At 33.2% G+C, this 21,395-nt stretch overlaps 2 protein-coding genes and 2 long non-coding RNA genes across 5 annotated transcripts; 2 read left to right on the top strand and 2 right to left on the bottom strand.

Annotated features, from left to right (window-relative positions):
* Nucleotides 1–3,141: 3,141 nt before the first annotated feature.
* Nucleotides 3,142–4,599, bottom strand: LOC120091346 (uncharacterized). Its single transcript, XR_005485692.2, has 3 exons — nucleotides 4,449–4,599; nucleotides 4,065–4,339; nucleotides 3,142–3,803 (listed from the first exon to the last, which is right to left on the bottom strand). It is a non-coding gene; the product is annotated as an uncharacterized LOC120091346 (long non-coding RNA).
* Nucleotides 4,600–6,833: 2,234 nt separating this feature from the next.
* On the bottom strand, nucleotides 6,834–12,356 carry LOC120092062 (uncharacterized). Its single transcript, XR_005485892.2, has 2 exons — nucleotides 11,988–12,356; nucleotides 6,834–7,337 (listed from the first exon to the last, which is right to left on the bottom strand). It is a non-coding gene; the product is annotated as an uncharacterized LOC120092062 (long non-coding RNA).
* Nucleotides 7,028–11,572, top strand: LOC120092061 (uncharacterized). 2 transcript variants are annotated; one of them, XM_090317734.1, is made up of 5 exons: nucleotides 7,028–7,161; nucleotides 7,800–7,861; nucleotides 7,958–10,330; nucleotides 10,440–10,542; nucleotides 10,795–11,572. In XM_090317734.1, the coding sequence occupies exons 1-5, from the start codon at nucleotides 7,050–7,052 to the stop codon at nucleotides 11,439–11,441; spliced, it is 3,297 nt and encodes a 1,098-aa protein (XP_090173860.1). In that variant the 5' UTR covers nucleotides 7,028–7,049; the 3' UTR covers nucleotides 11,442–11,572. The 2 variants fall into 2 exon arrangements, with proteins under 2 accessions (XP_090173860.1, XP_038906190.1); XM_039050262.2 differs by having other exon boundaries at nucleotides 10,789–11,572.
* Nucleotides 12,357–14,021: 1,665 nt separating the features above from the next.
* Nucleotides 14,022–17,872, top strand: LOC120091702 (glucan endo-1,3-beta-glucosidase 7-like). Its single transcript, XM_039049814.2, has 5 exons — nucleotides 14,022–14,349; nucleotides 14,697–15,361; nucleotides 16,329–16,652; nucleotides 17,169–17,508; nucleotides 17,592–17,872. Exons 1-5 carry the CDS (start codon nucleotides 14,280–14,282, stop codon nucleotides 17,627–17,629), a joined length of 1,437 nt encoding a protein of 478 aa, XP_038905742.1. The 5' UTR covers nucleotides 14,022–14,279; the 3' UTR covers nucleotides 17,630–17,872.
* The last annotated feature ends 3,523 nt before the right edge of the window (nucleotides 17,873–21,395 follow it).

The following is a 21,395-nucleotide window of genomic DNA, read 5'->3' as shown; positions in this document are numbered from 1 at the left end:
GTAGGAGTGTAATAACATGTATGACATGTTGTTAGAACACTTCAGTGGAAATTTAATGACGTATATGATATGTTGTTAAAACGCTTCAGTGGGAGAGTAATAACATATACAATATGTTGTTTTTAGCTCTCGCGTCCCTATGAGTGTTCATAGAGATTCAAGCTTCGCTTCATGTCGATTATACCCCGACTGCTCTATTTGGAAAGTGTTTGCATGAATCAAGAACTAGGTGAATAGGGGAAGTTGTTCACAGTAAAATCAAATATACGACGTTTTGATTTTAATTCTTTGTTCACAGTAAAATCAAATACACGACGTTTTGATTTTAATTCTCACGTCTCTAAAGAGTTCATATCGTGAGGTTCATACGACACTTCATGTCACCCTAGGAGTGACCTCCATTCGAAAAGTGTTTGCATGAGTCAACATCAAGGTGAATAAAAGAAAATTGTTCATTGTAAAATGAAATATATGATATATTGATTTCAACTCTCACGTCCCTAGAAAGTTCACACCATGAGGTCCATGCAACGCTTCGTATAATCATTCAGAAAGTATTTGTACGAGTCAAGATTAAGGTAAATGGGGGGAAGTAGTTCATAGTAAGTGGGTGAAGAATATGTGTCAACGTGTCATGCGGTCTCTTTCGTTGGTGGACCGTGAGATTCCTATGTTGCGCCTACTAATTAGCTTTAGGCAGCCCTTGCTAGTCGTTTAACGAAGGCTATCCCCTCAGAGGGTTGTAATATAGGATTTGAAACAATTCAAACTCAAAAAATGAATAGAATTTCTTAGGTCCATTCCCAACCTTGACTTTCCAATTCGATAACATCGTTGGGACGAACCTCTGAAGTCTGAAAATGGAGGGGTTACACTTACAAAATTACTAAGTGTTAGTAATTTCTGACCGAAAACGGTAACTAAATGACTATAGGAATAAAAGTTATTCTAAAGATAGTATTAGCCAAAAAAGTTTTACTTTAGTGAAGGAGTATTTGACTGCCCCTTGGTAGCACTTATTCTGACTCACAATAATATCGTTGCAAACAAAAAATGACTATGGGTACATTATTATCTTTTACGAAAACTTGATTTGGATTTAGTTGTAATTTACTAATAATATTTTGTTTAAAATTTCAGCATATCGAATTCTTCTATAATACTTGCTTCCACTTTAGTTAATAGTAATAATAATTCAACATGAAAATTACTAGCAAATGATGGCTCAAAAGGAATGTCCTTTATCTCCCATCTCATTTAAAGTTTTAAACTATATAGATGAGATTGCAAAAGTCGAATGACAGAGTAAATACGATTTGCTTGTCATCAAAATATGCTTAGTGGAAAACGATAAAAAAACCTGGATAATAGATTCAAGTGCCGCTAATCAAAACAAGTTCCTGGAGGCAATTAATAGAAGCAAAACAACCTTTAAAGTAAAGACTGGGGAGGTTGTTTAAGCTAAAACAGTTGGAGATATGAAGTTATTTATAAGAGATAAATACATTTTACTTGAAATATTTATTACATTCTTTCTAAAAAAAGGAATTTAATATTTGCCTCATGTTTACTAGAACAAAACTACAAAGTTTCTTTTGAAAATAATGAAGTGTTCATTACTTCAAAAGATATCAAAATTTGTTTTGCAAAATTAAAAAAATAACTTGCACATGTTAAAACCAACTGAGATAAAAACTGTTTTGAATATAGAGATATTTAAAACAACTGAGACTCAAAATAAGAAACATGATTGAGAGATTGGTGAAGAACTAAATCAGTTAGAATCTTGTCTTGAGGGTAAAATGACTAAAAGCTTTTTTTTCTAGAAAAGGTCTTAGAGCTAAAGAACCGTGTATTTAGACCTTTGAAGTCTGATGAATGTTAAAATTAGAGTAAGATATGAATATTCCATCAACTTCGTTGATTATTATTCAAGGTATGACCATATTTACCTAGTGCATCATAAATTCGAAACACTTGAAAAGTGTTGGATTGTATGTCCTAAAACTCACCGTTTATAAAGTTAAACATATTCTATTATCAATAAAGATATTATTCAACATTTTTTTCGATCTATGGCTATTATATGAATACAACTTTATGTGGAGATATAAAGATGGATAAGTTTGAGTAAATAGCCAAAAACGGTCTATAGTATACGAACAAATTTGGGTGCCTTATTCTAGCAAGGCTATTAGATGCGATCTGAAGTTGAGGTGACATGAGGAGTGGGGACGTCCTATGTAATGAGTTTTCTTAAGATCCAAAAAATAAGTCACTCTTACTTTATAACGTTGTTTACTTTTTAAGACTGGCTATTTCACTTAGATGACTTAGATAACTCGATCTCGATTATCCTTAGACTTGCATAGCACCAATTCAATAAATCTCCCATTTCAAGGGTAATATCGGGTAGATAGCTAGGGACATTAGGGTACAAAACAAATTCATCCCCACCCGATTTAGGGATAAAAGAATGATCCAGGTCTTGAACAAGGGGCTCAACCCTCTTGTTGGCCCGAGAGAAATCCAACTTAGTGATATTGTCTTTGTCTTCTCATTTCTTGTTACACTTTTATTATCCCTTCACCCTCCCAAATTTAAAAAGTATTATCCTATTTTAAAAAGTATTAAGTACAAACTTTCTCATTTCTTCTCCCAAACTTTCTATTGAGAGGAAGCGCAATAGGCCGGAGAGATATGATAGGAATCTCACCGAAAAGACATTGCACGCAAGTTGAAAATTTCTTACATTGCTAGTTGTTGTGTGTCTATATATTTTGTGAATACTGCTTCAATTGTAACTCAGGATCGTTCTCATTTGCAGACATCAAAGGAAAGAAAGCAAAGGAGCTCAAAGATCAAAAAGAAGGAATTGGTTTGGTCAAAGATATTTCTTTCATTTTTTTCTTTCTATTTAAGAAAATAAATTAGAACTTCATAAATTACACCTCTAGATCTTGAAAATTTTTATTTGTCATTAACTTTATTGTGAAAGACCTTTTTTTTTTTTTAAGAAAAAGAAAAGTAATGATAAAATTACAATTTAATGAGATAAGAAAGTTTAGTCCAATTATTATTATAAGTTTAGTCTAATTAATGAGAGAGAGAGAGAGAGAGAGAGAGAATGAGACGGAGAAAGACGGGTCAAAAGAAGAAGAATTGTTATTTTATTAATTACAAAAAGGGAGTCCATGCCTTGAAAAATAACAGGTAAGGACAGTGGGAAATAGGAATAAATTACATAAGTTAATGTGGAATAAAAACTAAAAAGACCCAACTGAAATTGAAAAATGATAGTTAAAGAACCCCATTATTGTAAATGCAATGGCAATGGAGACGTAATAAATAGAAGCAAAAGTAGAGGGAGAGAGAGACACACTCAGAGCATAGGGGAGGAGAGTCGGGCAAAAGAAAAAAAGAGTAAAGTGCCCGTGTCATCTCCTCCCCCAAACACACGAAACAATGATACTTTTATTGAAGTTTTTGACCTGCCAAGCAAGCGCACCCGTCATGGCAAAGGTCGTTTTATGTACATTTTATCATAGTAATGCCCCAACCAACTACCCTCAAATTGTGTTCAATTCTTCACAACATTACACTGCACCAACATACATTTATGAGGAACCTCCTTTAGAAATTAGAGACGGGTTTGTATGTGCACATACACGTTTCATCGTTGAGACGAAAATGAGGAACCTCCTTCCTCTGTATCCGTATCAAGAATGATTCAGTGACTTCATTCAAATCCTCGCCGCAATCCCTTGAAAGCAAGAACTGAATTACTTTCCCCCTTGCCATCGCTTTTAAAAGGAAACAGTAATCATTCATTATTATGTAAACCGAGATTAATCCGCTTCCATATGAAAGTAAGGGTAGGAATTGAAAGAGTCTTTGAAAAGAGTGTGGATTACATAAAAACAAGGCTGAACATATATGTTTTTTTGGAATTAGTCTCGTTAGTTAGATTCTTGATCTAGTTTCAACGCTAAATCTTAATTATAATAAGAATATTTGAAGAAATCTCATAAACTGAGGGGAGGGGAAAAGGTTAGTAATCATACCTGGATAGAGTTGGAAGCCGGAATCCAAATATCTCCAATCATAGAAACAAGATTGCAGATCGAGTTGGCATTCATTGAGAGGCTTTTTCCAGATAGAATCGATAACGTCATGTCAATAACGAATCAAAAGGATCGATAACGTCTCCGGCCGATTTTCCTTTTCTTTCTTCTTCTTTCTCTTCTGCGCGCCATTAACTTCATAATTGAGTGATCAAGAATCGAAGATGTTTCTTCATGAGTAATCAGAATTCATCATCACTCGGAAGATTAAGAAACTATCAAACAGAGATCACGCAAGAAAGTAAAGAACAACGATCACCGGACATTAAACAGAATCGGGAGCGACTTGGATAATTTCAGAGGACAAATCAGAAATGGCAATACCTTGAAGCTATATGGCAGATTCGTATAAACCCTAAGGCCTAAAGCAAAGCTTGATTTACAGAGGAATCCATATGATGGCCTCAACTTGAATTCCGAAACAAAAGAAATCTCTCCACAGCTTTGCCTAACGCAATCCCTAAAGATTTTAAATAGTAAGCTAAGTCTTATCACATATATATATATATGTATATTTTTTTTTTTTCGAGTAATTAACATAAATCCTTCGGCGGTTATAGATTTCACCTGTAGTTAACAGAGAAATTTGGCAGTTAGTTTTCAATCAACGGCTGTTATCCAAATCCAGGACGTGGAAGAAGGTCTGCCGACGGATCAAGGCATCTCGATCCTCCTAGTTTTAGGGTCCATCCGTATTTAAATTTACTTATGAGAATATTAGAAAATATTCTATCCTCTTAGTTTGAATTACCAAATTAACCCTACGCTTGTATCTTTGTCTGTTAAGTATATTTTTTTTCTTTTTCTTTTTTATAATTTGGCTTTAAACTTAATTTCAATTTGAAACTTCTATTTGGTTTAATAATCATTTGATTTTTCATTTTCTGGAAACTAGTTTGTTACTGTGTACATTGAATAATCCAATGGACAAAATAACTTTAAATTCAATTTTAATTCATAAGTAATAATTAATTAATTATAATCAAATAAATATTAAATTAATATTTAGAAGAAATCTGAAAATTAAAAAAAACATATTTAAATTTAGCATAATGTTTTTCTAAAATTGCAAATATAGCAAAAAAAAAATTAAGTTTGATTCTTGACTTTTTTTATTATTACGATTTTACCCTCATTTGTGTATCAGCGGGTTGAACTAATATACTTTATATTTTAGTATATCCAACTAATATACTTTATAATTGGTATATCCAATCAACCAATTTACTTTATTTAAAGAATATCATTTATATAACTAATATATCATGATTTTAATTGTGTTATGGTCGAATTTGTTCGTTTGATTATGGTAAATTTTATTTTTTGGTTTTCTTTGATATAAAGCTATTTATATTCAATTAGTTCAAATTTAATATTGGTAGTATATGTTAATACATTAATTTTGTCAAATGATATACCAAATATAGATTATATTAGTTAATTTGTTTTATTTTCAATTTTTTGATATGATTTAAATGGTATATAAGCTATATTTGATTTTTCTATTTCAATTGCATAACAAATATTTCATATTTCGTATATTAATTAATTGATATACCTGATTTAGATAGAAAAGATACCTAAAATATAACATTGACATTTCAATTGTATATTAATACTAATTCAAAATGAATTACAAATATATCATTAATGCATCAATACTCCATCATAACGAGGTCAAAATAAATTATTAAATATTCGATGTATCAGTAGTTTATCAACATCTACATTAATGTATGTGTCCAAATATTACATGACAATTGTTTATTAATTTATACTCACCTTTTTAAACAATCTTAAGGTTCAAAGTTAAAATTTTAAATATTCAAAAGAATAAAACCTATACTAAATTTTAAGGATACTTTATGTAATTTAATCTATATAGGGTTTACTTTCTAATAATTTTTTTACCCTACAAAATTCAAGCTCCATTGGATAACAATTTCATTTTATATTTTTATTTTTGAAAATTAAGTCTATTTTCATTGAATGATTTACATCTTTCTTAAATACAATGGTTGAATTCTTAATCAAATTTCAAAAATAAAAACAAGTTTTTAAAAATTTCTTTTTTAATCTTCAAATTCTAACTTAGTTTTTTAAATTATTGGTAAAAGGTAGATAAAAAAAATAATTTGAAAATGGAAATACTATCGACTTAATTTTAAAAAATAAAAACAAAAAAACCAAATAATTATTAACAGACCTTAACTTTTTTAAAATTTTAGTCCATATTTAAAGATTATAGAGAAATATTGTTAAAAAACAATAACAAAGAAATTAATTTTCAACAATTTAAATTTACATATTTATCTCTAAATTATTTTCTCCTTCCTCTCCCGTTTGTGTTTCTACCCATCGACATGTGACTCAAATATATATTTTTTTTATTATACGTTCAGAATCTCGCACTATGCTTTTTTTTTTCTTTTTCTTTTTAATACAATTGAAATAGTAGGATTCGAACCAAAATCCTAATGATAATTAAACTATGATCGATTTGACAACTAAACAAGCAGTGAAGATACTTGTAAATTTTGAAGGGAATAAACAAATGAATGAAAGAGTAACAGAAATAGCAGAAGGTGAAGACAGGGAAAGAAAGCTGACACAGAAGGCTTGGATGAGAAGCCCTTCAATATCTTCGCTGTTGCTTAAATTGTAATGAAAGTAAAATGAAACAGTGTGAGAGAGACTTTAACGTCAACCTTTTAAAACCCAAAATTTCAAACTTCCATTGATTTTCTTTGGTTCAAAACACATTTCCCATCTCACCCAACCATGAGAGAACCTTTCCAACCACAATGAAAAGAAATCACAGCAATCTTCTTCTTCCACTTAGAAATAGCCTAAAAAACAATGTAAAGACACTCCCTCGCTTGGTAGAAGAGAAGTTCCCGTGAGTTCCCACCCGAAAAACCCGACATGGCAAAGAGATCAGATTTTGCTCAGAAGCTGTTGGATGATCTCAGATTAAGGAAGGAACGAATGGCCGCTGCATCGCAGACCTCGAACCGTTCCAAAACTACAACGATCGGTTAGTGAACTATATAAACCTTCACTTGAATTCAACTTGAATTGGATGAACTACCTTCCTTCATTGCATTCAATTGTAGCTTAGAGTTTGGTATGGTCTACCTTCACCACTGTTGATCCTGCAACCATTTCTTCTTTTGGTATTCTTTTAAAACAAATGTTCCGAAGTTTCAATGTCTGTTGATAAGTTAGAAACAAAGAGCATGTTATAACAAGAGAGTAATCATGTCGAGAAAAATCGCGAACTGTGTTAGTAACTACTAACAATGAGTCTACAAGAAATTAAACTTGACATTAAAGTTAAACTAGTTCAAGAGCATATGAAGCTTTTCTCAAGGGAATGATTCTTTTTCTCCATGAAGACAAGCAATCTAAAAGCACAGTAAAAAAGAAAAACACCGTTAACTTGGGAGAGAAGTCTAAAAGGAACAATAGAAGAAAAGTAGCTATTTCTCTCTTGCAACATAACAGATCAATTAATGGCAAATTGCTATATTTATAATATGTATAACATATAAAACTTCTCAAGGCACAAAAACTTCTCTTGTAACGTCTCAAGTAGCTTTGACATATAATAAGCTCTAACATCAGTAGCAAATTCAATGTTATGTAGTGTTGTCTGAAATGTTCTTTTTTCAGATGCATATGCTTACTCGAAACAAATTCATAGAGGTTCGAAGAACACTAAAACAAGCGGAATGGTATGCAGAACTTTAGTAAGAGAAGTTGGTTTATGATGCTTCGATTTTAGAATAATTTGACCCATCTTATATCCTTACATATATGATTCGATGCAGAGTGCTCCCAAGACTGGGAACACGATAAACACAAGGTATGGCGGAGGCAATAAATCACCAATGACTAATGATACTTCAAACCAAATTGTTCCTTACACTAGAGGCCGGAACTCAGAACAAATAGGAGACTTGTCCATGGCCTTGGCTTTTGCACTTGAAAATGGAGGAAAACTAAGAGGAAATACTTCATCGGGAAACAATTTGATGCTGGGCTTCCTGCAACAAATTGGTAGGAGGTCCTTTGAAATCGGGAAAATGAATAGAAGAGGCGGTCTGGATGGGAACCACAATGCAACTGGATACTTTCCAACGATCTCACATCTGCATATTAAGGAAATATCTAAAGGGGCACAGAAATTGAACCAGATTCTAAGAACTTGCTCAAATGGCTCTGATTTTGGCAGATGTTCCATCGAAATTGGACAGGAACTGTTGAAGGGGGCTATGGATTTGGAGGAATCTTTGAGGATGCTTGTGAACTTGCATGAGGCTTCAGAGCACATGATCATCCCACAACAGAAGAATAGGATTGTACTTCTAGAGAATGAAGAAGATGGCGAAGAAAATAAAGATGAAACACTTGATCAGAAACTTTACCAACCACGACTCAACTTGGACAAACTCTCCCTAAATTCACGCAGCAGCCAAGAAGTCAAAGGAAATGGTCACAATCAGAAGTTAGCAACCCTGAGATACACTGCAGAGGGAGAAAAGTTCAACGATGAAGAGCAACCTCTAACTACGGTAAAATTGAGTTTCCATAGAAGATCAGCAACCTGTGGCCATGATGTCAAGACTTCAAACACACGTGAGAAGGTGGGAATCTCAAATGTAATTGCAAAACTGATGGGGCTAGATAATCTTTCAGACAATTCAAATTATGCACATAAGGACTCAGGTTCCAAGCATAAGGTCACACAAAAGGATCTGCAGCCATCCGCCAGGAGTATCACCAAAAAGGCTGAGCCAAGGACTAATATTACAGAAAGTCGGTCCAACTCCAGAAATCCAAAACCAATCATATCAGATAACAGTTCAACTGTGGTGAACACCATATTTGTTTCACAAGCAGTGAACGACTTTCCTACAAATGATGCAAGTCTTCGAGCCATCACTTTTAGTGGAAAACCATCATGGAAAGGCATTGAAGGAGTAAGGCCACAAACAAGCCCATCAACGCCAACCCTCACAATATTTAAGCAACAAAACAAGGATGAAACGAGGCAGAGAGTCCCAAGTAAGTGTCATCTGGAAGGACTTACAAAGCAGCTTCACACAAAATACAGGGAGCAAAAAGGTACAGACAGCCACCGGGATGAACATGGAGAAGTATTAAAGAAAGGAGTGCTGGAGAAGGATGATCGTGAAGGTCATATGAAGCATCATCACCAAAAGCACAGGGAGCTAGAAATTTTGGAAAAGGATCAAAAGAGAGGAGAACTTAAAAGGAAGGGGATGCAGCAGATGGAAGCACAATTGCATAAAAAATCAGAGCGTGCAATCATAATGCAAGGATATAAAGAAAGAACATTTCCTTTAGAAAAGAGACATCCAGACAAACTTCAATCAAGAATGCAGCAACAGTCCCAAAACAGTCCCAAATACCAGCAGCCACCTATGGTCCATAAAGCAGTGATGGGAGACATAAATCACCATATAGAAGAGTTGAAACAGAAGAATGGAAAACAGACGGTGCAGGAGAGAAATCAAAAGAGAAATGTGATCCCTTCCAAGAGTTTAACAAAACCAATACATGACACATTCACTTCTCCAATGAAACAGCAGGATAGGAACCATGTCAGACGAGGTAAGAAAAGCAGCAAAGAAACCATCACAGCTCACCACTCTTACACACTTCCTAACAGTAGATGTCCTGAAAATCATCCTTCCAGAGAAAACAACTGTTATGATTTAAATAACAAAACAGGTGAGATAACCCACAAGAGTGTAGAACAAAGTTCCTCTTCAAGGGACTCAAAAACTACATTCGAAAAAGAGCCAATTATCAAAAAGCAACATGCTAAGGAACCTGTGAAGAATGAATTCAAACCTACAAAAATGCAGAAAAGTGAGGGGCTTATAATTGACGAAGCATATGCAATGAAACAGCAAAGTCCAACACTACAGGAGGTGGAGAAAGAAAAACATGAAAAGTTTGATGCACTAGATGAACCAGAAGTCCTCAGAGAAAATCGATCTAAAGAAGTGGAATCTCGACTTGTTGAATCCCGAGAAACAGTCGTAAGTATCCAGCCACAGAATAGCACGCCAGATTCACACGCAGAGAATGAGCAGGTTTTGACGCCGCCCATTCCTGCTGATGATGAATGCCATAGCTTGAAAGAACCACAAATATCAGCTCCAAATGACAGTGTATGTTCAATTTTTCTCAATTTATCAAATTGTTCAATATGTTTAAACTATCTGTTCAACCTTCACATCTCAAACAAGATAATTCATATATGCCTAATCTTTCATACAGTGCGAGAAAACAATCTCCATTAGTACTAGCAATAAGCAAGATCAGAGGACAGTATTTGGCAGAGGTGAAATCAGCAGCTCCAAAATTGAAACAAATGAAGAAGGTAAGCAGATTTCAATTGCCCATGTTCATTCCATAAATATAGAGCCAACCCATCTTCGAATGTCCGAAATTCCCTATTTTATTCCAAAACCCAACACCCCCCCCCCCAAAAAAAAAAAAAAAACCCAAAGCAAAGACAGAATACGCATAAACAGCAAGTATGGACACTGTACCCCAAGTAAAACTGCATAAACGTTGAAGAAGTACTGAGCATTTACTGTCAATATCTAATTTCTTTATGGTGCAGAAGCAGAACAATACAACATGAAGACCTTATATCCCCCACATCTGGCGCACATGCATAGTTTTTCCACGTCAAGAAAACAAGAGACACTGACAGAAAAAGAAAACCACCTCAAGCAGACGCTTATAACAAGTGAATGGTTTCTGAATGCAGCAGAGGCTCTTTTCAAATTAAACATCCCCAGCTTCATTCTTCATGACAGTGGTCATCATAGCCATTTAAAAAATGGAAGAAATTTCACAATAGATTGTAGTTACGAGCTCATGAAGCGAAAGGGCATACGGCAAGAGCTCAACAATCGTCCTTGCACAAACATTTGTTTGAGGTCCAAAAAGATAGAATCTTTGGATGACTTGATCAAGCAGTTGCATAGAGACATTGAGGCATTGAAATTCTATGGAAGGAATGGTAACCCAGATTGTGAATTGCAAGACTACTTGCCCAAAATGCTCGAAAGTGATATCTATAACCAGGAACCTGACTTTAATAGTATGTGGGACTTGGGATGGAATGAGACCACATTCGTGTTTGTTGAAAGAGAGGAAGTTGTAAGGGATGTGGAAAAGCATGTCCTGAGTGGACTGCTCGATGAAGTCACAAGAGACCTTGTACATGTCTCTCATCTTTTGACAAAAAGAAGGAGCAGAGAAACTTGAGAAGTAAAATGCTTCAAGGTGTGGTGAAATTTGTTGATTTTAAAATCTGCCAAGTCTAGTGATAAACACATTAACTCGATTTGTTGGTTTTGGAGTTGTAAAGATAAGTTATAGCAGTGTTTTTTTTTTTACATTCTGCAAGTCAAGCATGTTCATACTTCTTATTTTGCTTCTCATGCACTTCTAATTTGGATCCTGGGGATGAAAACAAAGCATATCCCAGTTTCCAACACTTCGGTGACATTGATGATCAATACCCATCAATGAAATTCAACTGGAAACTAAACAACTAATATAGCAAACGATTTAGTACACTGGCTAAGATTGGAATCGAGCGGTACTTGTTCAATTGTTTCGAACATTTGGGGAATGTAGAACAACATATAAAGACAGAGACATAAACAATTGAACACAATCGCATAGATTACCACGCAGTGATAATGGAACAAACGATCAATACTTCAAAACAATGTTTCATTTCATTCTTCAGAAAGTATGGAAAAACCCCATGAACGACAATTAACCTTTAATCGGAGGCAGACGTACCGTACATAAACCATTGGATTGGATTAAAAAGTTGTCTTATATTTAATGAGTAAAGGTGAGAGGGGACGGATCAGATTCAGTCGAATGGAGTAGATTGAAGTTGCTTCATCACCAATCAATCCCACCATCGTAAAGCTCGCCCTCCTTTATTGCTTTGATCATAAAGTAATGACAATTATTTAACAAGTAATTGAGAATCCGAGCTTTTTCCCACTGCAGCTTTCATGGAAATGCTTTGCTCTCCCGCTGCTCAAAGCACCTTTGCACGTTGGAAAATTGGGGCCCGTGGGTCACGTTTGCCTAATTGGATCAGTAATGTTGTTTCTTAAGGGCGAAGTAAAAGCGTAGAGATTTTTATGCTTCTTTTCCTTCTTCTTTGTTTTCCCCTTCTTTCTTTTTTTCTTTCTTTCTTCTCTCTTAATATTTTATAGGTTAATATTGATATTACTACAGTATATCATTATGATCTAAGTTTTGTTTCATTTTAATTTTTCAAATATTCATATTTATTCAGTAAATTTTAATTGACACTCAAGATTAAGAATGAGTATTAGTTAAAAAAAGAAATTAAAAATATAAATCTTCAAGTTTATAGATCAAATGGAAATAAAACTCAATAACTCAGGAATAAAAATTTAACATTTAGAAATTCGAGAACCAAATAGAAATTAAATTTAAGATTCATAAATAAAAGTGTAGCATTTTGTAACTTGACCAAATGAAAATTAAATTCATAATTAAAGAAAAAAAAGATTTTTTTTTCATTTTAAAATTATACCTACATGAAAATTATTGTTATTATTTAAATAAAGTCAATCGAAATCCACTTTTAAAAATTAAAATCAACATTCATTGGGAGTACAAATAATTTGATTAAAAAATGAGTAAAAATCTTAAATTCTATAAAAATGGCCAGATCGGAAAAAAAAACCAAGAATAAGACCTAAAATCTTAATTTGATAACAACGTTTGGTAACCATTCCATTTTTATTTTTTGTTTTTTAAAATTAAACCTACGGATACTACTTTTACCTCTAAATTTCTTATTTTGTTATCTACTTTTCACTAATGATTTAAAAAACCATACCAAAATTTGAGAACTAAAATAAGTAGCTTTCAAAAAGTTATTTTTGTTCTCAGAATTTAGCTAAGAATTCAAGTTTTGTACTTACAAAGATGTAAATCAATGTAAGAATTCTAGATGAAATAGACTTAATTTTAAAAAACAAAAACAAAAAACCAAATGGTTATCAAACGAGGTCTATTTCAGGTTATAGTTTTTTTCTGTTTTAGAAAATATGTTAAGCAAAAAAGTAAGAAGAGTGTGTTAGACAATAAAAGTAAACTATGATTGGACAACTTAATAGATGGGTCATAAGATGTAAGTATATATTTGTATATTTCTTCAAAATATATATATATATATATATATATATATATATATATATATATATAATGGCCAAGTATTTTTTTTTATATGTGATTACTAGGTCACATTTACACCGACTGAAAAGTAATCGTGATGATAATGTAAAAATTGATCAAAGTTGAGACGACAGTTGATTATTTTTGTTATTGCTTTCCGTAATCATAAAGAGATTTAGGACCTACCTTGAAATTTGTTGCCAAATCCTGTAATCTAATTGAAAAATAAAATATGCTCAATCTATAGTTGAAAATTACACATGGGACTACTACCTTTATCATTATTGTTATTGCTACCATTATAGATATCATATGATATGAAAATGATGAATTTTTTACATTTATGATTAATTTTATTATTATCATGATAAAAAAAAATCTGATTATGTTTACGTTTGAGATCTATTACGATTGATGTACATATCAAATTTCTTTCGGATTGTGCCAATTCCCTTTAGAGTTTGATAAACGTGGTATTAATTATACCTTTATTTAATTTTCCGCCCACAAAATTCAATTGGAAACGGAAGTTGGGCAACGGTCAAGAAAAAGGGGCATTTGGGTCATTCACTAACACAAAATAGCTTTTCTGTTTTATCATTTCTTTATGAATATTATAATATCGACGTTACTCGCGATCGCGCAAAGCCCTCCACGACTGCGCCTGCTTCCACTTCCGTTTCTATAACGGTGGAAATCATTCACTGCCCTTGTCGGGCAGCCCGCTTTCCAAAAAGTTAAAGAACCAACTTAATATCCATTTTACAATATTACCCTTGTCCTCTTCCTTCCTTCTCCATCTATTTAATTTCTCATTCCCCTCTGCATCCCGTGTCCAACATATCACAGCTTTCAAACTCATCCGCCATGGCTAACACTCTTCTTCGCTCCACTGTTTTTTTCTTCTTTAGCTTTCTACTGGCCACTGACATAGTCTGTAAGTTTCTGGTTTCGTAATTTCTTAATTTTTGTTTTTCTGTGAATCTTTTATCAACTTTGAACGCTTGAATTCTTCTTGCGTTTTGTGTTCTTATTATAATCTACAAATCTAGTTTTCTGGTGATCTGGTGATCTGGTGATGTATTTTGAGAAATTGATGTGGATTCTTTGTGAATTTTCTTGTGGCGTCAGTCTTTTTGAACCTTGATTGTGATTGCGATAAGATTCCAGACCAGGAGAAAGAAAGGGAAAGAAAGAAAGTAGATGGAGAATCTTCGATAACAAGAATCGAAAGAATTGTTAGGTTGAATGCGAATTTTTAGTTGAATGTGCTCTGTTTTGCAGATTCACAATCGTTCATCGGAATAAACTACGGTCAAGTCGCTGATAACCTTCCGCCGCCGTCTGCGACGGCGAAGCTACTTCAATCCACTTCAATCGAGAAGGTTCGACTCTACGGCGCTGATCCGGCCATCATCAAAGCCCTAGCAAACACAGGGATCGGAATTGTAATCGGCGCTGCGAACGGTGACATTCCAGCCCTAGCGTCCGACCCGAATTTCGCTAAAAATTGGGTTAACGCTAATGTAGCCCCCTTCTATCCGGCGAGTAAAATCATTCTCATCACGGTCGGCAACGAGGTGATAACCTCCAACGATGAAAATCTAATGAACCAACTGGTGCCGGCGATTCAGAATCTTCAGAACGCGCTGAATTCGATGTCTCTAGGGAAGGATATTAAGGTTTCCACTGTCCATTCCATGGCGGTGCTTCGCCAATCGGAGCCGCCGTCGTCGGGGATGTTCCACCCGAATTATATGAGTGTGTTGAAGGGGCTATTGGAGTTCAACAATGCCACTGGATCACCATTTACGATTAACCCATACCCATACTTCGCCTACCGGAGCGATCCGCGGCCGGAGACTTTGGCCTTCTGTCTTTTTCAGCCAAACGCCGGCCGGCTCGACACGAACACGAATATCAAGTACATGAATATGTTCGATGCTCAGGTGAGTTCATCAATCTTCGAGCCCTGTTCTGATCTGTTTGTGCTTTTGGCTTTTGTGAAGTTTTTAAATAACTATGTAGTTCGGACTAAAATATTCGAATTCGTTGGATTGTTACGTAATTTCGAACTAAAACTCGGCTAAGCTTTATTTTGGTTTAGGTTTTGTTCAAATATAATAGTGGTTTTACAATATTTATTTTTTTCAGCCTCATATCCTATTGTATTAACTATTTTCTATTAAAAAAAATAATTTTCTATTCAAATAAAAATAGTATATCTTTAAACATATCAATCACTAACTATAATAACTAATTCAATTCCAATAGCTCTAAATTGTTAGATTATATTTAATGGTTGGGAGGATGTCTTTCAAATGGTTCAGATTTTGAAAATTTTACTTTTCTAGTCCTTTGATTTCTTTTTTTTAAAAAAAAAGAAAACATGTGCATTGTCATTTTTAGCTTTGAATTCTTTTAGAATATATTTAGAATGTTTAATGTACTTATTATTTTATGGCATTTAAAATTTAAAATTTTAATTTAATTTAACAAAATAAATTCAGTCTTAGACCTTTTAAATTCGGGAAGTAAAAAAAAGTACATTTTAATAATGAATGATCGAACTAGTTGAAGGACCAAAAATATAAATTTTGAAAATCCAGGACAAAAGACACATATTCTTAAAATTAGGGAATTAAAAAGTAATTTTCTCTTAAATTTGTATGATTTGGTGTCATGTAGCAAAATATCCATATTTTGCATCTAATCCAATGTTACCATCGACCATGTAGAACGTTTAATATTTCAGGTGTTAATTTCGTTAATTTATATCTAACCCGAGTAGTAGATGTGTTATTTTATTTCCATTAATTTAGCGAGAATCACATAAACAGACATAAGTTTCAGAATTCTACAAAAAATTAAAACTATGTCGTTTGAAAATTATGAACACGGCAATTATGGATGCAGGTGGACGCCATAAGATCTGCATTGAACTCCATGGGGTTCAAGAACGTAGAGATTGTGGTGGCGGAGACTGGGTGGCCGTACAAAGGAGATGGCGACGAGGTTGGTCCGAGTCTTGAGAATGCTAAGGCATTCAATGGTAATCTGATTGCGCACCTTCGTTCCATGGTCGGAACGCCATTGATGCCAGGAAAATCTGTTGATACGTATCTCTTTGCACTTTACGACGAAGATTTAAAGCCTGGGCCTGGCTCTGAAAGAGCTTTCGGATTGTTCAAGCCTGATCTTACAATGACCTATAACGTTGGTCTTTCCAAAGATGGCCAGGTAACACACACATTCTCGTATTAATCTTTTTAAAATAACATTTTGATCCTTATACTTTATTTGAATATGTTTATACAATTTGTAGTGAAAATGATAATGAATAACAAAAAAAAATTAAAAAAATAAATAATATACCAGCAGTGGAGATTAAATTTAAGGTTTATTGAAAGTACAGGGATTAAAATTGAATGTTTGAAAGTATAAAAACTAAAACTAAACCTTTCTCCAAAGTACGGGGACTAAAATGATATTAGTGTCTACAAAGTAGATAAAAAAAAAAAGAAATTTTAGAGGTAGAAATAGTGTCTAATAAACTTAAATTTTAAAAACAACAAATAAAAAAAAAAAAAAAACCAAATTCAAACAAAATCTAATTTTTAAAAACTTATCAACTTTTTTTTTTACTCGCCATTGTGGAAAATGGAAAGAAAATATACTTTTAACTTTTAAAAACCAAAATTTTTTTATTTAAACGTAGAAGTTTTTGACATGAATTGTGGTTTGGTTCACCAACAGAGCACTCCAGCTGGTTCTAAAACACCAGTGACTACTCCATCGTCTCCAGCAACTAATCCATCAACCAAAGCACCAACGACTCCAAAGCCAAAGGCAGGAGGAGGCTCATGGTGCGTGCCGAAAGGCGGCGTATCAGACGCCCAGCTTCAAGCAAATTTGGACTACGCCTGTGGAAGAGGGCTCGATTGCAGCGCGATTCAACCCGGTGGAGCGTGTTTCGAGCCAAACACCATAGCCTCACACGCCGCCTACGCCATGAACCTCTTCTTCCAAAACGCCGACCGGGATCCATGGACCTGTGACTTCTCTCAAACCGCCACACTTTCCTCTAACAACCCAAGTGAGGACCCCATAGTTTTCATTGAGATAATTTCACCATTAATAGTTTTAGTCCAAAATTTAATTTGTTTTTGTTTGTTGCAGGCTACAATAGCTGCAATTACCCTGGTGGGAGCACATGATGAGATGAGAATGCAGTTTAATGTAAATTTCTGGAAATAGAGGCTTGCAATCTTCAGCAGGTGAATGAGGATGAAGAGATCCATATTCCAATTTCTCAACTCCATAAATATGTATATTTTCTGGTGGTTTTGAAACTTTTTTTCCTTTATATATATATATCTTATTGTTTTCGAGCCATGAGAGCGTTGTAAATTGTAATTTGTGTGACATGTTAAATTGGTATTTTTGTTTTTGTCATAAAATACTTGTTCTTAATTATTAATTAATATAAATTAACCTATCTATAACACTTTTTCAAGGATATTAATGCTATGGAAAAAAAATTATTGAATACTGTCGTGTACAATAATAGTTTAAGAAGTTTTTTAAGAATAATAATAATAATTTCTATGACACGGTATATATATTCTTGACTTCTTATATGGCAAGGTTTTTCAAACAAAATTCAAAAGAAAGAACCAGCAAAGTATAGACTTCTTTAAAAAACATAAGTGACCAAACTTCTTAAAAGGAAAAAAAAAAAAAAAAATCAATTCGTGTAGGGTTTGTTGCAGGGCCGAATGAAATTTGACTTATCTTTTGAAAATGTAAGTTTTTTTTGGTATTTTGCTTATATCATTATCGTGTGAAATTACCAAGTGAAATTACCAAATGAGCAAATGAATGAAGTCTCTCAATTCTCTCTACTCGATTCCCTCTCTTCGATTCTCTATGCTTCTTGATCTTCTTCCCTTTCAGACTTTTCTGTGCAATCTACTTCCCCCTCATTGATCTCTTTTATCTTCCAAAATTTGTGTTCATGAAGCTGGGCTCAACACACGAACTCTCCAAACATCGATCTTTTTCCGCTAAAGCCCTACTTCTTCCTCCTTTTATTTGGTGGTCGGAGTTGATTGCTCGAAGGTGGTCATCGAAGTTGATTATTGAAGGTGATTTTCATTGGAGGCTTATTGAGCAGCATGTTGGGTTACTCTTACCCATACAAATCAAAAGTCTGTCTTCATAAACAGGAGTTCATAACCCACTTAGGATTAAACAGGAGTTCAACGGGCTTCTAGATGGGGTATTTCGTTAGTGATTATTTCAGGTCCGTGGCTTGTCACATGAGTTTGAATTTCATATTTCCGTATGTGAACTCACTTAGGATTAAGGTCGAGTTATCTATGGTCATCCTATGAAATGTCTTCAATCAACGGTGTTATAAAGAGAGATTAATTAATTCACAGTCCAATCTTATACAAACTCGTTGTATAGGATACCCCCACTCGCATGTCTCCACATAAACAATTAAGATCAAATTGTTTATAACATTTTACAGTTCGTGTAACAATTACAAAGTGAGACATATCCGTAATGTCACTAAGATAAGACACCCAACCTTATCTATATACTGACCATTTAGATTATTACTTGAACATAATCTACATGTATGTCGACCACATACTGTTCAAGTTTCATAAAATAACTTTGGATCTTTCTTTAATGGATATAGCATATAAAATAATTAATCATTATTTCAAATAACATATTAACTACGAGACCTTATGGCATACATCTCAACAAGATCAACACTTAAAAGCTCTTAGTTGCTATCATAATGACTTCTATTAGTGGCTATCAATTTTGATTAGTTATCAGCAGTTATCGATTGTGTTGTTGAGGTTAAAAAAAACCCTCTCCACTAATGCTTCATCTCACGTTGGTTTCTATGTTTATGATGATGATTGACTGTGAATATTTTATTATCAATAATTATCAATGACTATCACTAATAGACTTCTACCAGTGGCTATCAATTTTGAAAGGAAACTATCAACTTTTAAATATTAACACTTAAAGTTATTAGTGGTATAAGTCTATCTATAACTATCACTGAATTTTTATCACACGTTATCAACTTTATAAGAAAACTATTAACTTTAAAAGATTGGCCCTTAAAATTATAATTGATGGAAGTATATCAGTGGCCATCAACTCTGAAATATTAACACTTCAAGTTATAAATTATATAAATCTATCAATGACTATCACTAATAGACTTTTATCACACACTATCAACTTTGTAAAAAAACTATTAACTTTGAAAGATTGACCCTTAAAATTATAATTGATGGAAGTCTATCGATGGCTATCAACTTTGAAATATTAACACTTCAAGGCAACCAAATGGGATGTAGGGAGAGATATGTTTATACGTTTGTATGCACAAATTTATTTTGAAGTGATAACTTTAAAGTTGATAGACTTATATCAGTGATAGGCACTGATAAAGTTACCGTTGTCGGGATGGATGCAAGGAAAATGGATATCGATTTAAGGTTTAAATACTATTTTGGTCCTTATACTTTTTGTTCTATTTTAGTCCCTAAACTTTCAAAAGACTGTTTCAGTACTCAAACTTTAGAAAAAAGGTCTAATTTAGTCTCTGCTATTAATATTCTGTTAAAAATATTTAACAGAAGGATGATTTGGCATTTTTCTATAAGTGATGCATCCATCAAATAAGCAAGTTGGGTATAAATTAGAGTGTGTTGTTCCTTATTCTCTCTCATAGTCTTTGTTTGATTTATTTTTGTAAATTTGAATTTTTCATCATGTCTTCATCGTTTTTACATTCTCTCTTCTTCTATAATCTGCGATTTTCTCAGTTGAACTAGTCTCTTCCATTCTCTCTCATTAATCATTTCTGTTAACGCTATCCTAATTTCATATCTAGGTTTATATTTGTGTATATATAGATTCAATTTCTCTTGATTTCTATAACTACTCTTCCAATCTCTTGATTCTCACTACAATAATGTTTGTCGGCCTTCACTTCCTCTTTAAACGTGAATTGAAAAAAGACTAGAAAAGAGCAAAGAAACTATAGCCCAAAAAGAAAAACGAAGTGGTGAAAATAATATTAAGATTTGTAGCTTGTAATTTTCCATTAATGGCAGAAAATTGTGCATCTCACAAGCTGTTTTTGTCATTTTTGTGCAAGTTGCAAATTTTTTGAAGTTCTTTCTGCATTTTTGTTTTGTTTGTTTGTTTTTTTTATTTTTTATACCTTATTTCTCATCTAATTGAAGCCATAAGGATTTCTGGAGATGGTACCCAACTTGTTTATTTGACATGGATGCTAATGTCTAAGGAAAAATATCAAATCATCATCCCTTTTAAGTTTTTAAGAGAATCATAACACTAAGGAGTAATATGAGCATTTTTTTTAAAATTTGGAAACTAAACTAGACATTTTTATAGTTTAAGGACTAAAATAGAGCAAACCTTAAAGTTTACAAATTAAAATAGTATTTAAACCTAAATTTAATTACATCAACAACTTATGGTAAATTTAATTATATCAACAATTTAACACAAAAAATAAATTCATTTTTTTTTTAAAAAAAAAAAGAAATAAATTTGAAAATGATTTTGAACATGACAATAGCAATTTTAATCATTTTAAAATCATTTCCAAATTATTTGAATAATTCATCTATCTTATAAAAATTATGAAAGTATTTTTTTTAGAAAACATCAAAATCACTTTTGTAATTTTTAAAATCACTCTAAAATATGCTTTTAACTACTCAAAATTAATTGCAAAAGTGAGCTTAGAGGTCAGAGGTTGGAGGTTCAACCCTCATTCCCACAGTCGTTACGAACCTAAGTTCCACCTCAAAACTAAACAACAATAGGTATAATAACTCATCTATCTCATAAGCATTCCAAAGTCTTTTTCATCTTTGTGGTGTAACACAAAACATCTTAAATCGAGATATA

The sequence above is a fragment of the Benincasa hispida genome, chromosome 9 (genome assembly GCF_027475165.1).
Source record: "Benincasa hispida cultivar pf3 chromosome 9, pf3_genome.v1.1, whole genome shotgun sequence".
Classification (NCBI taxonomy): domain Eukaryota; kingdom Viridiplantae; phylum Streptophyta; class Magnoliopsida; order Cucurbitales; family Cucurbitaceae; genus Benincasa; species Benincasa hispida.
This window is presented reverse-complemented; position numbering and strand designations above follow the sequence as displayed.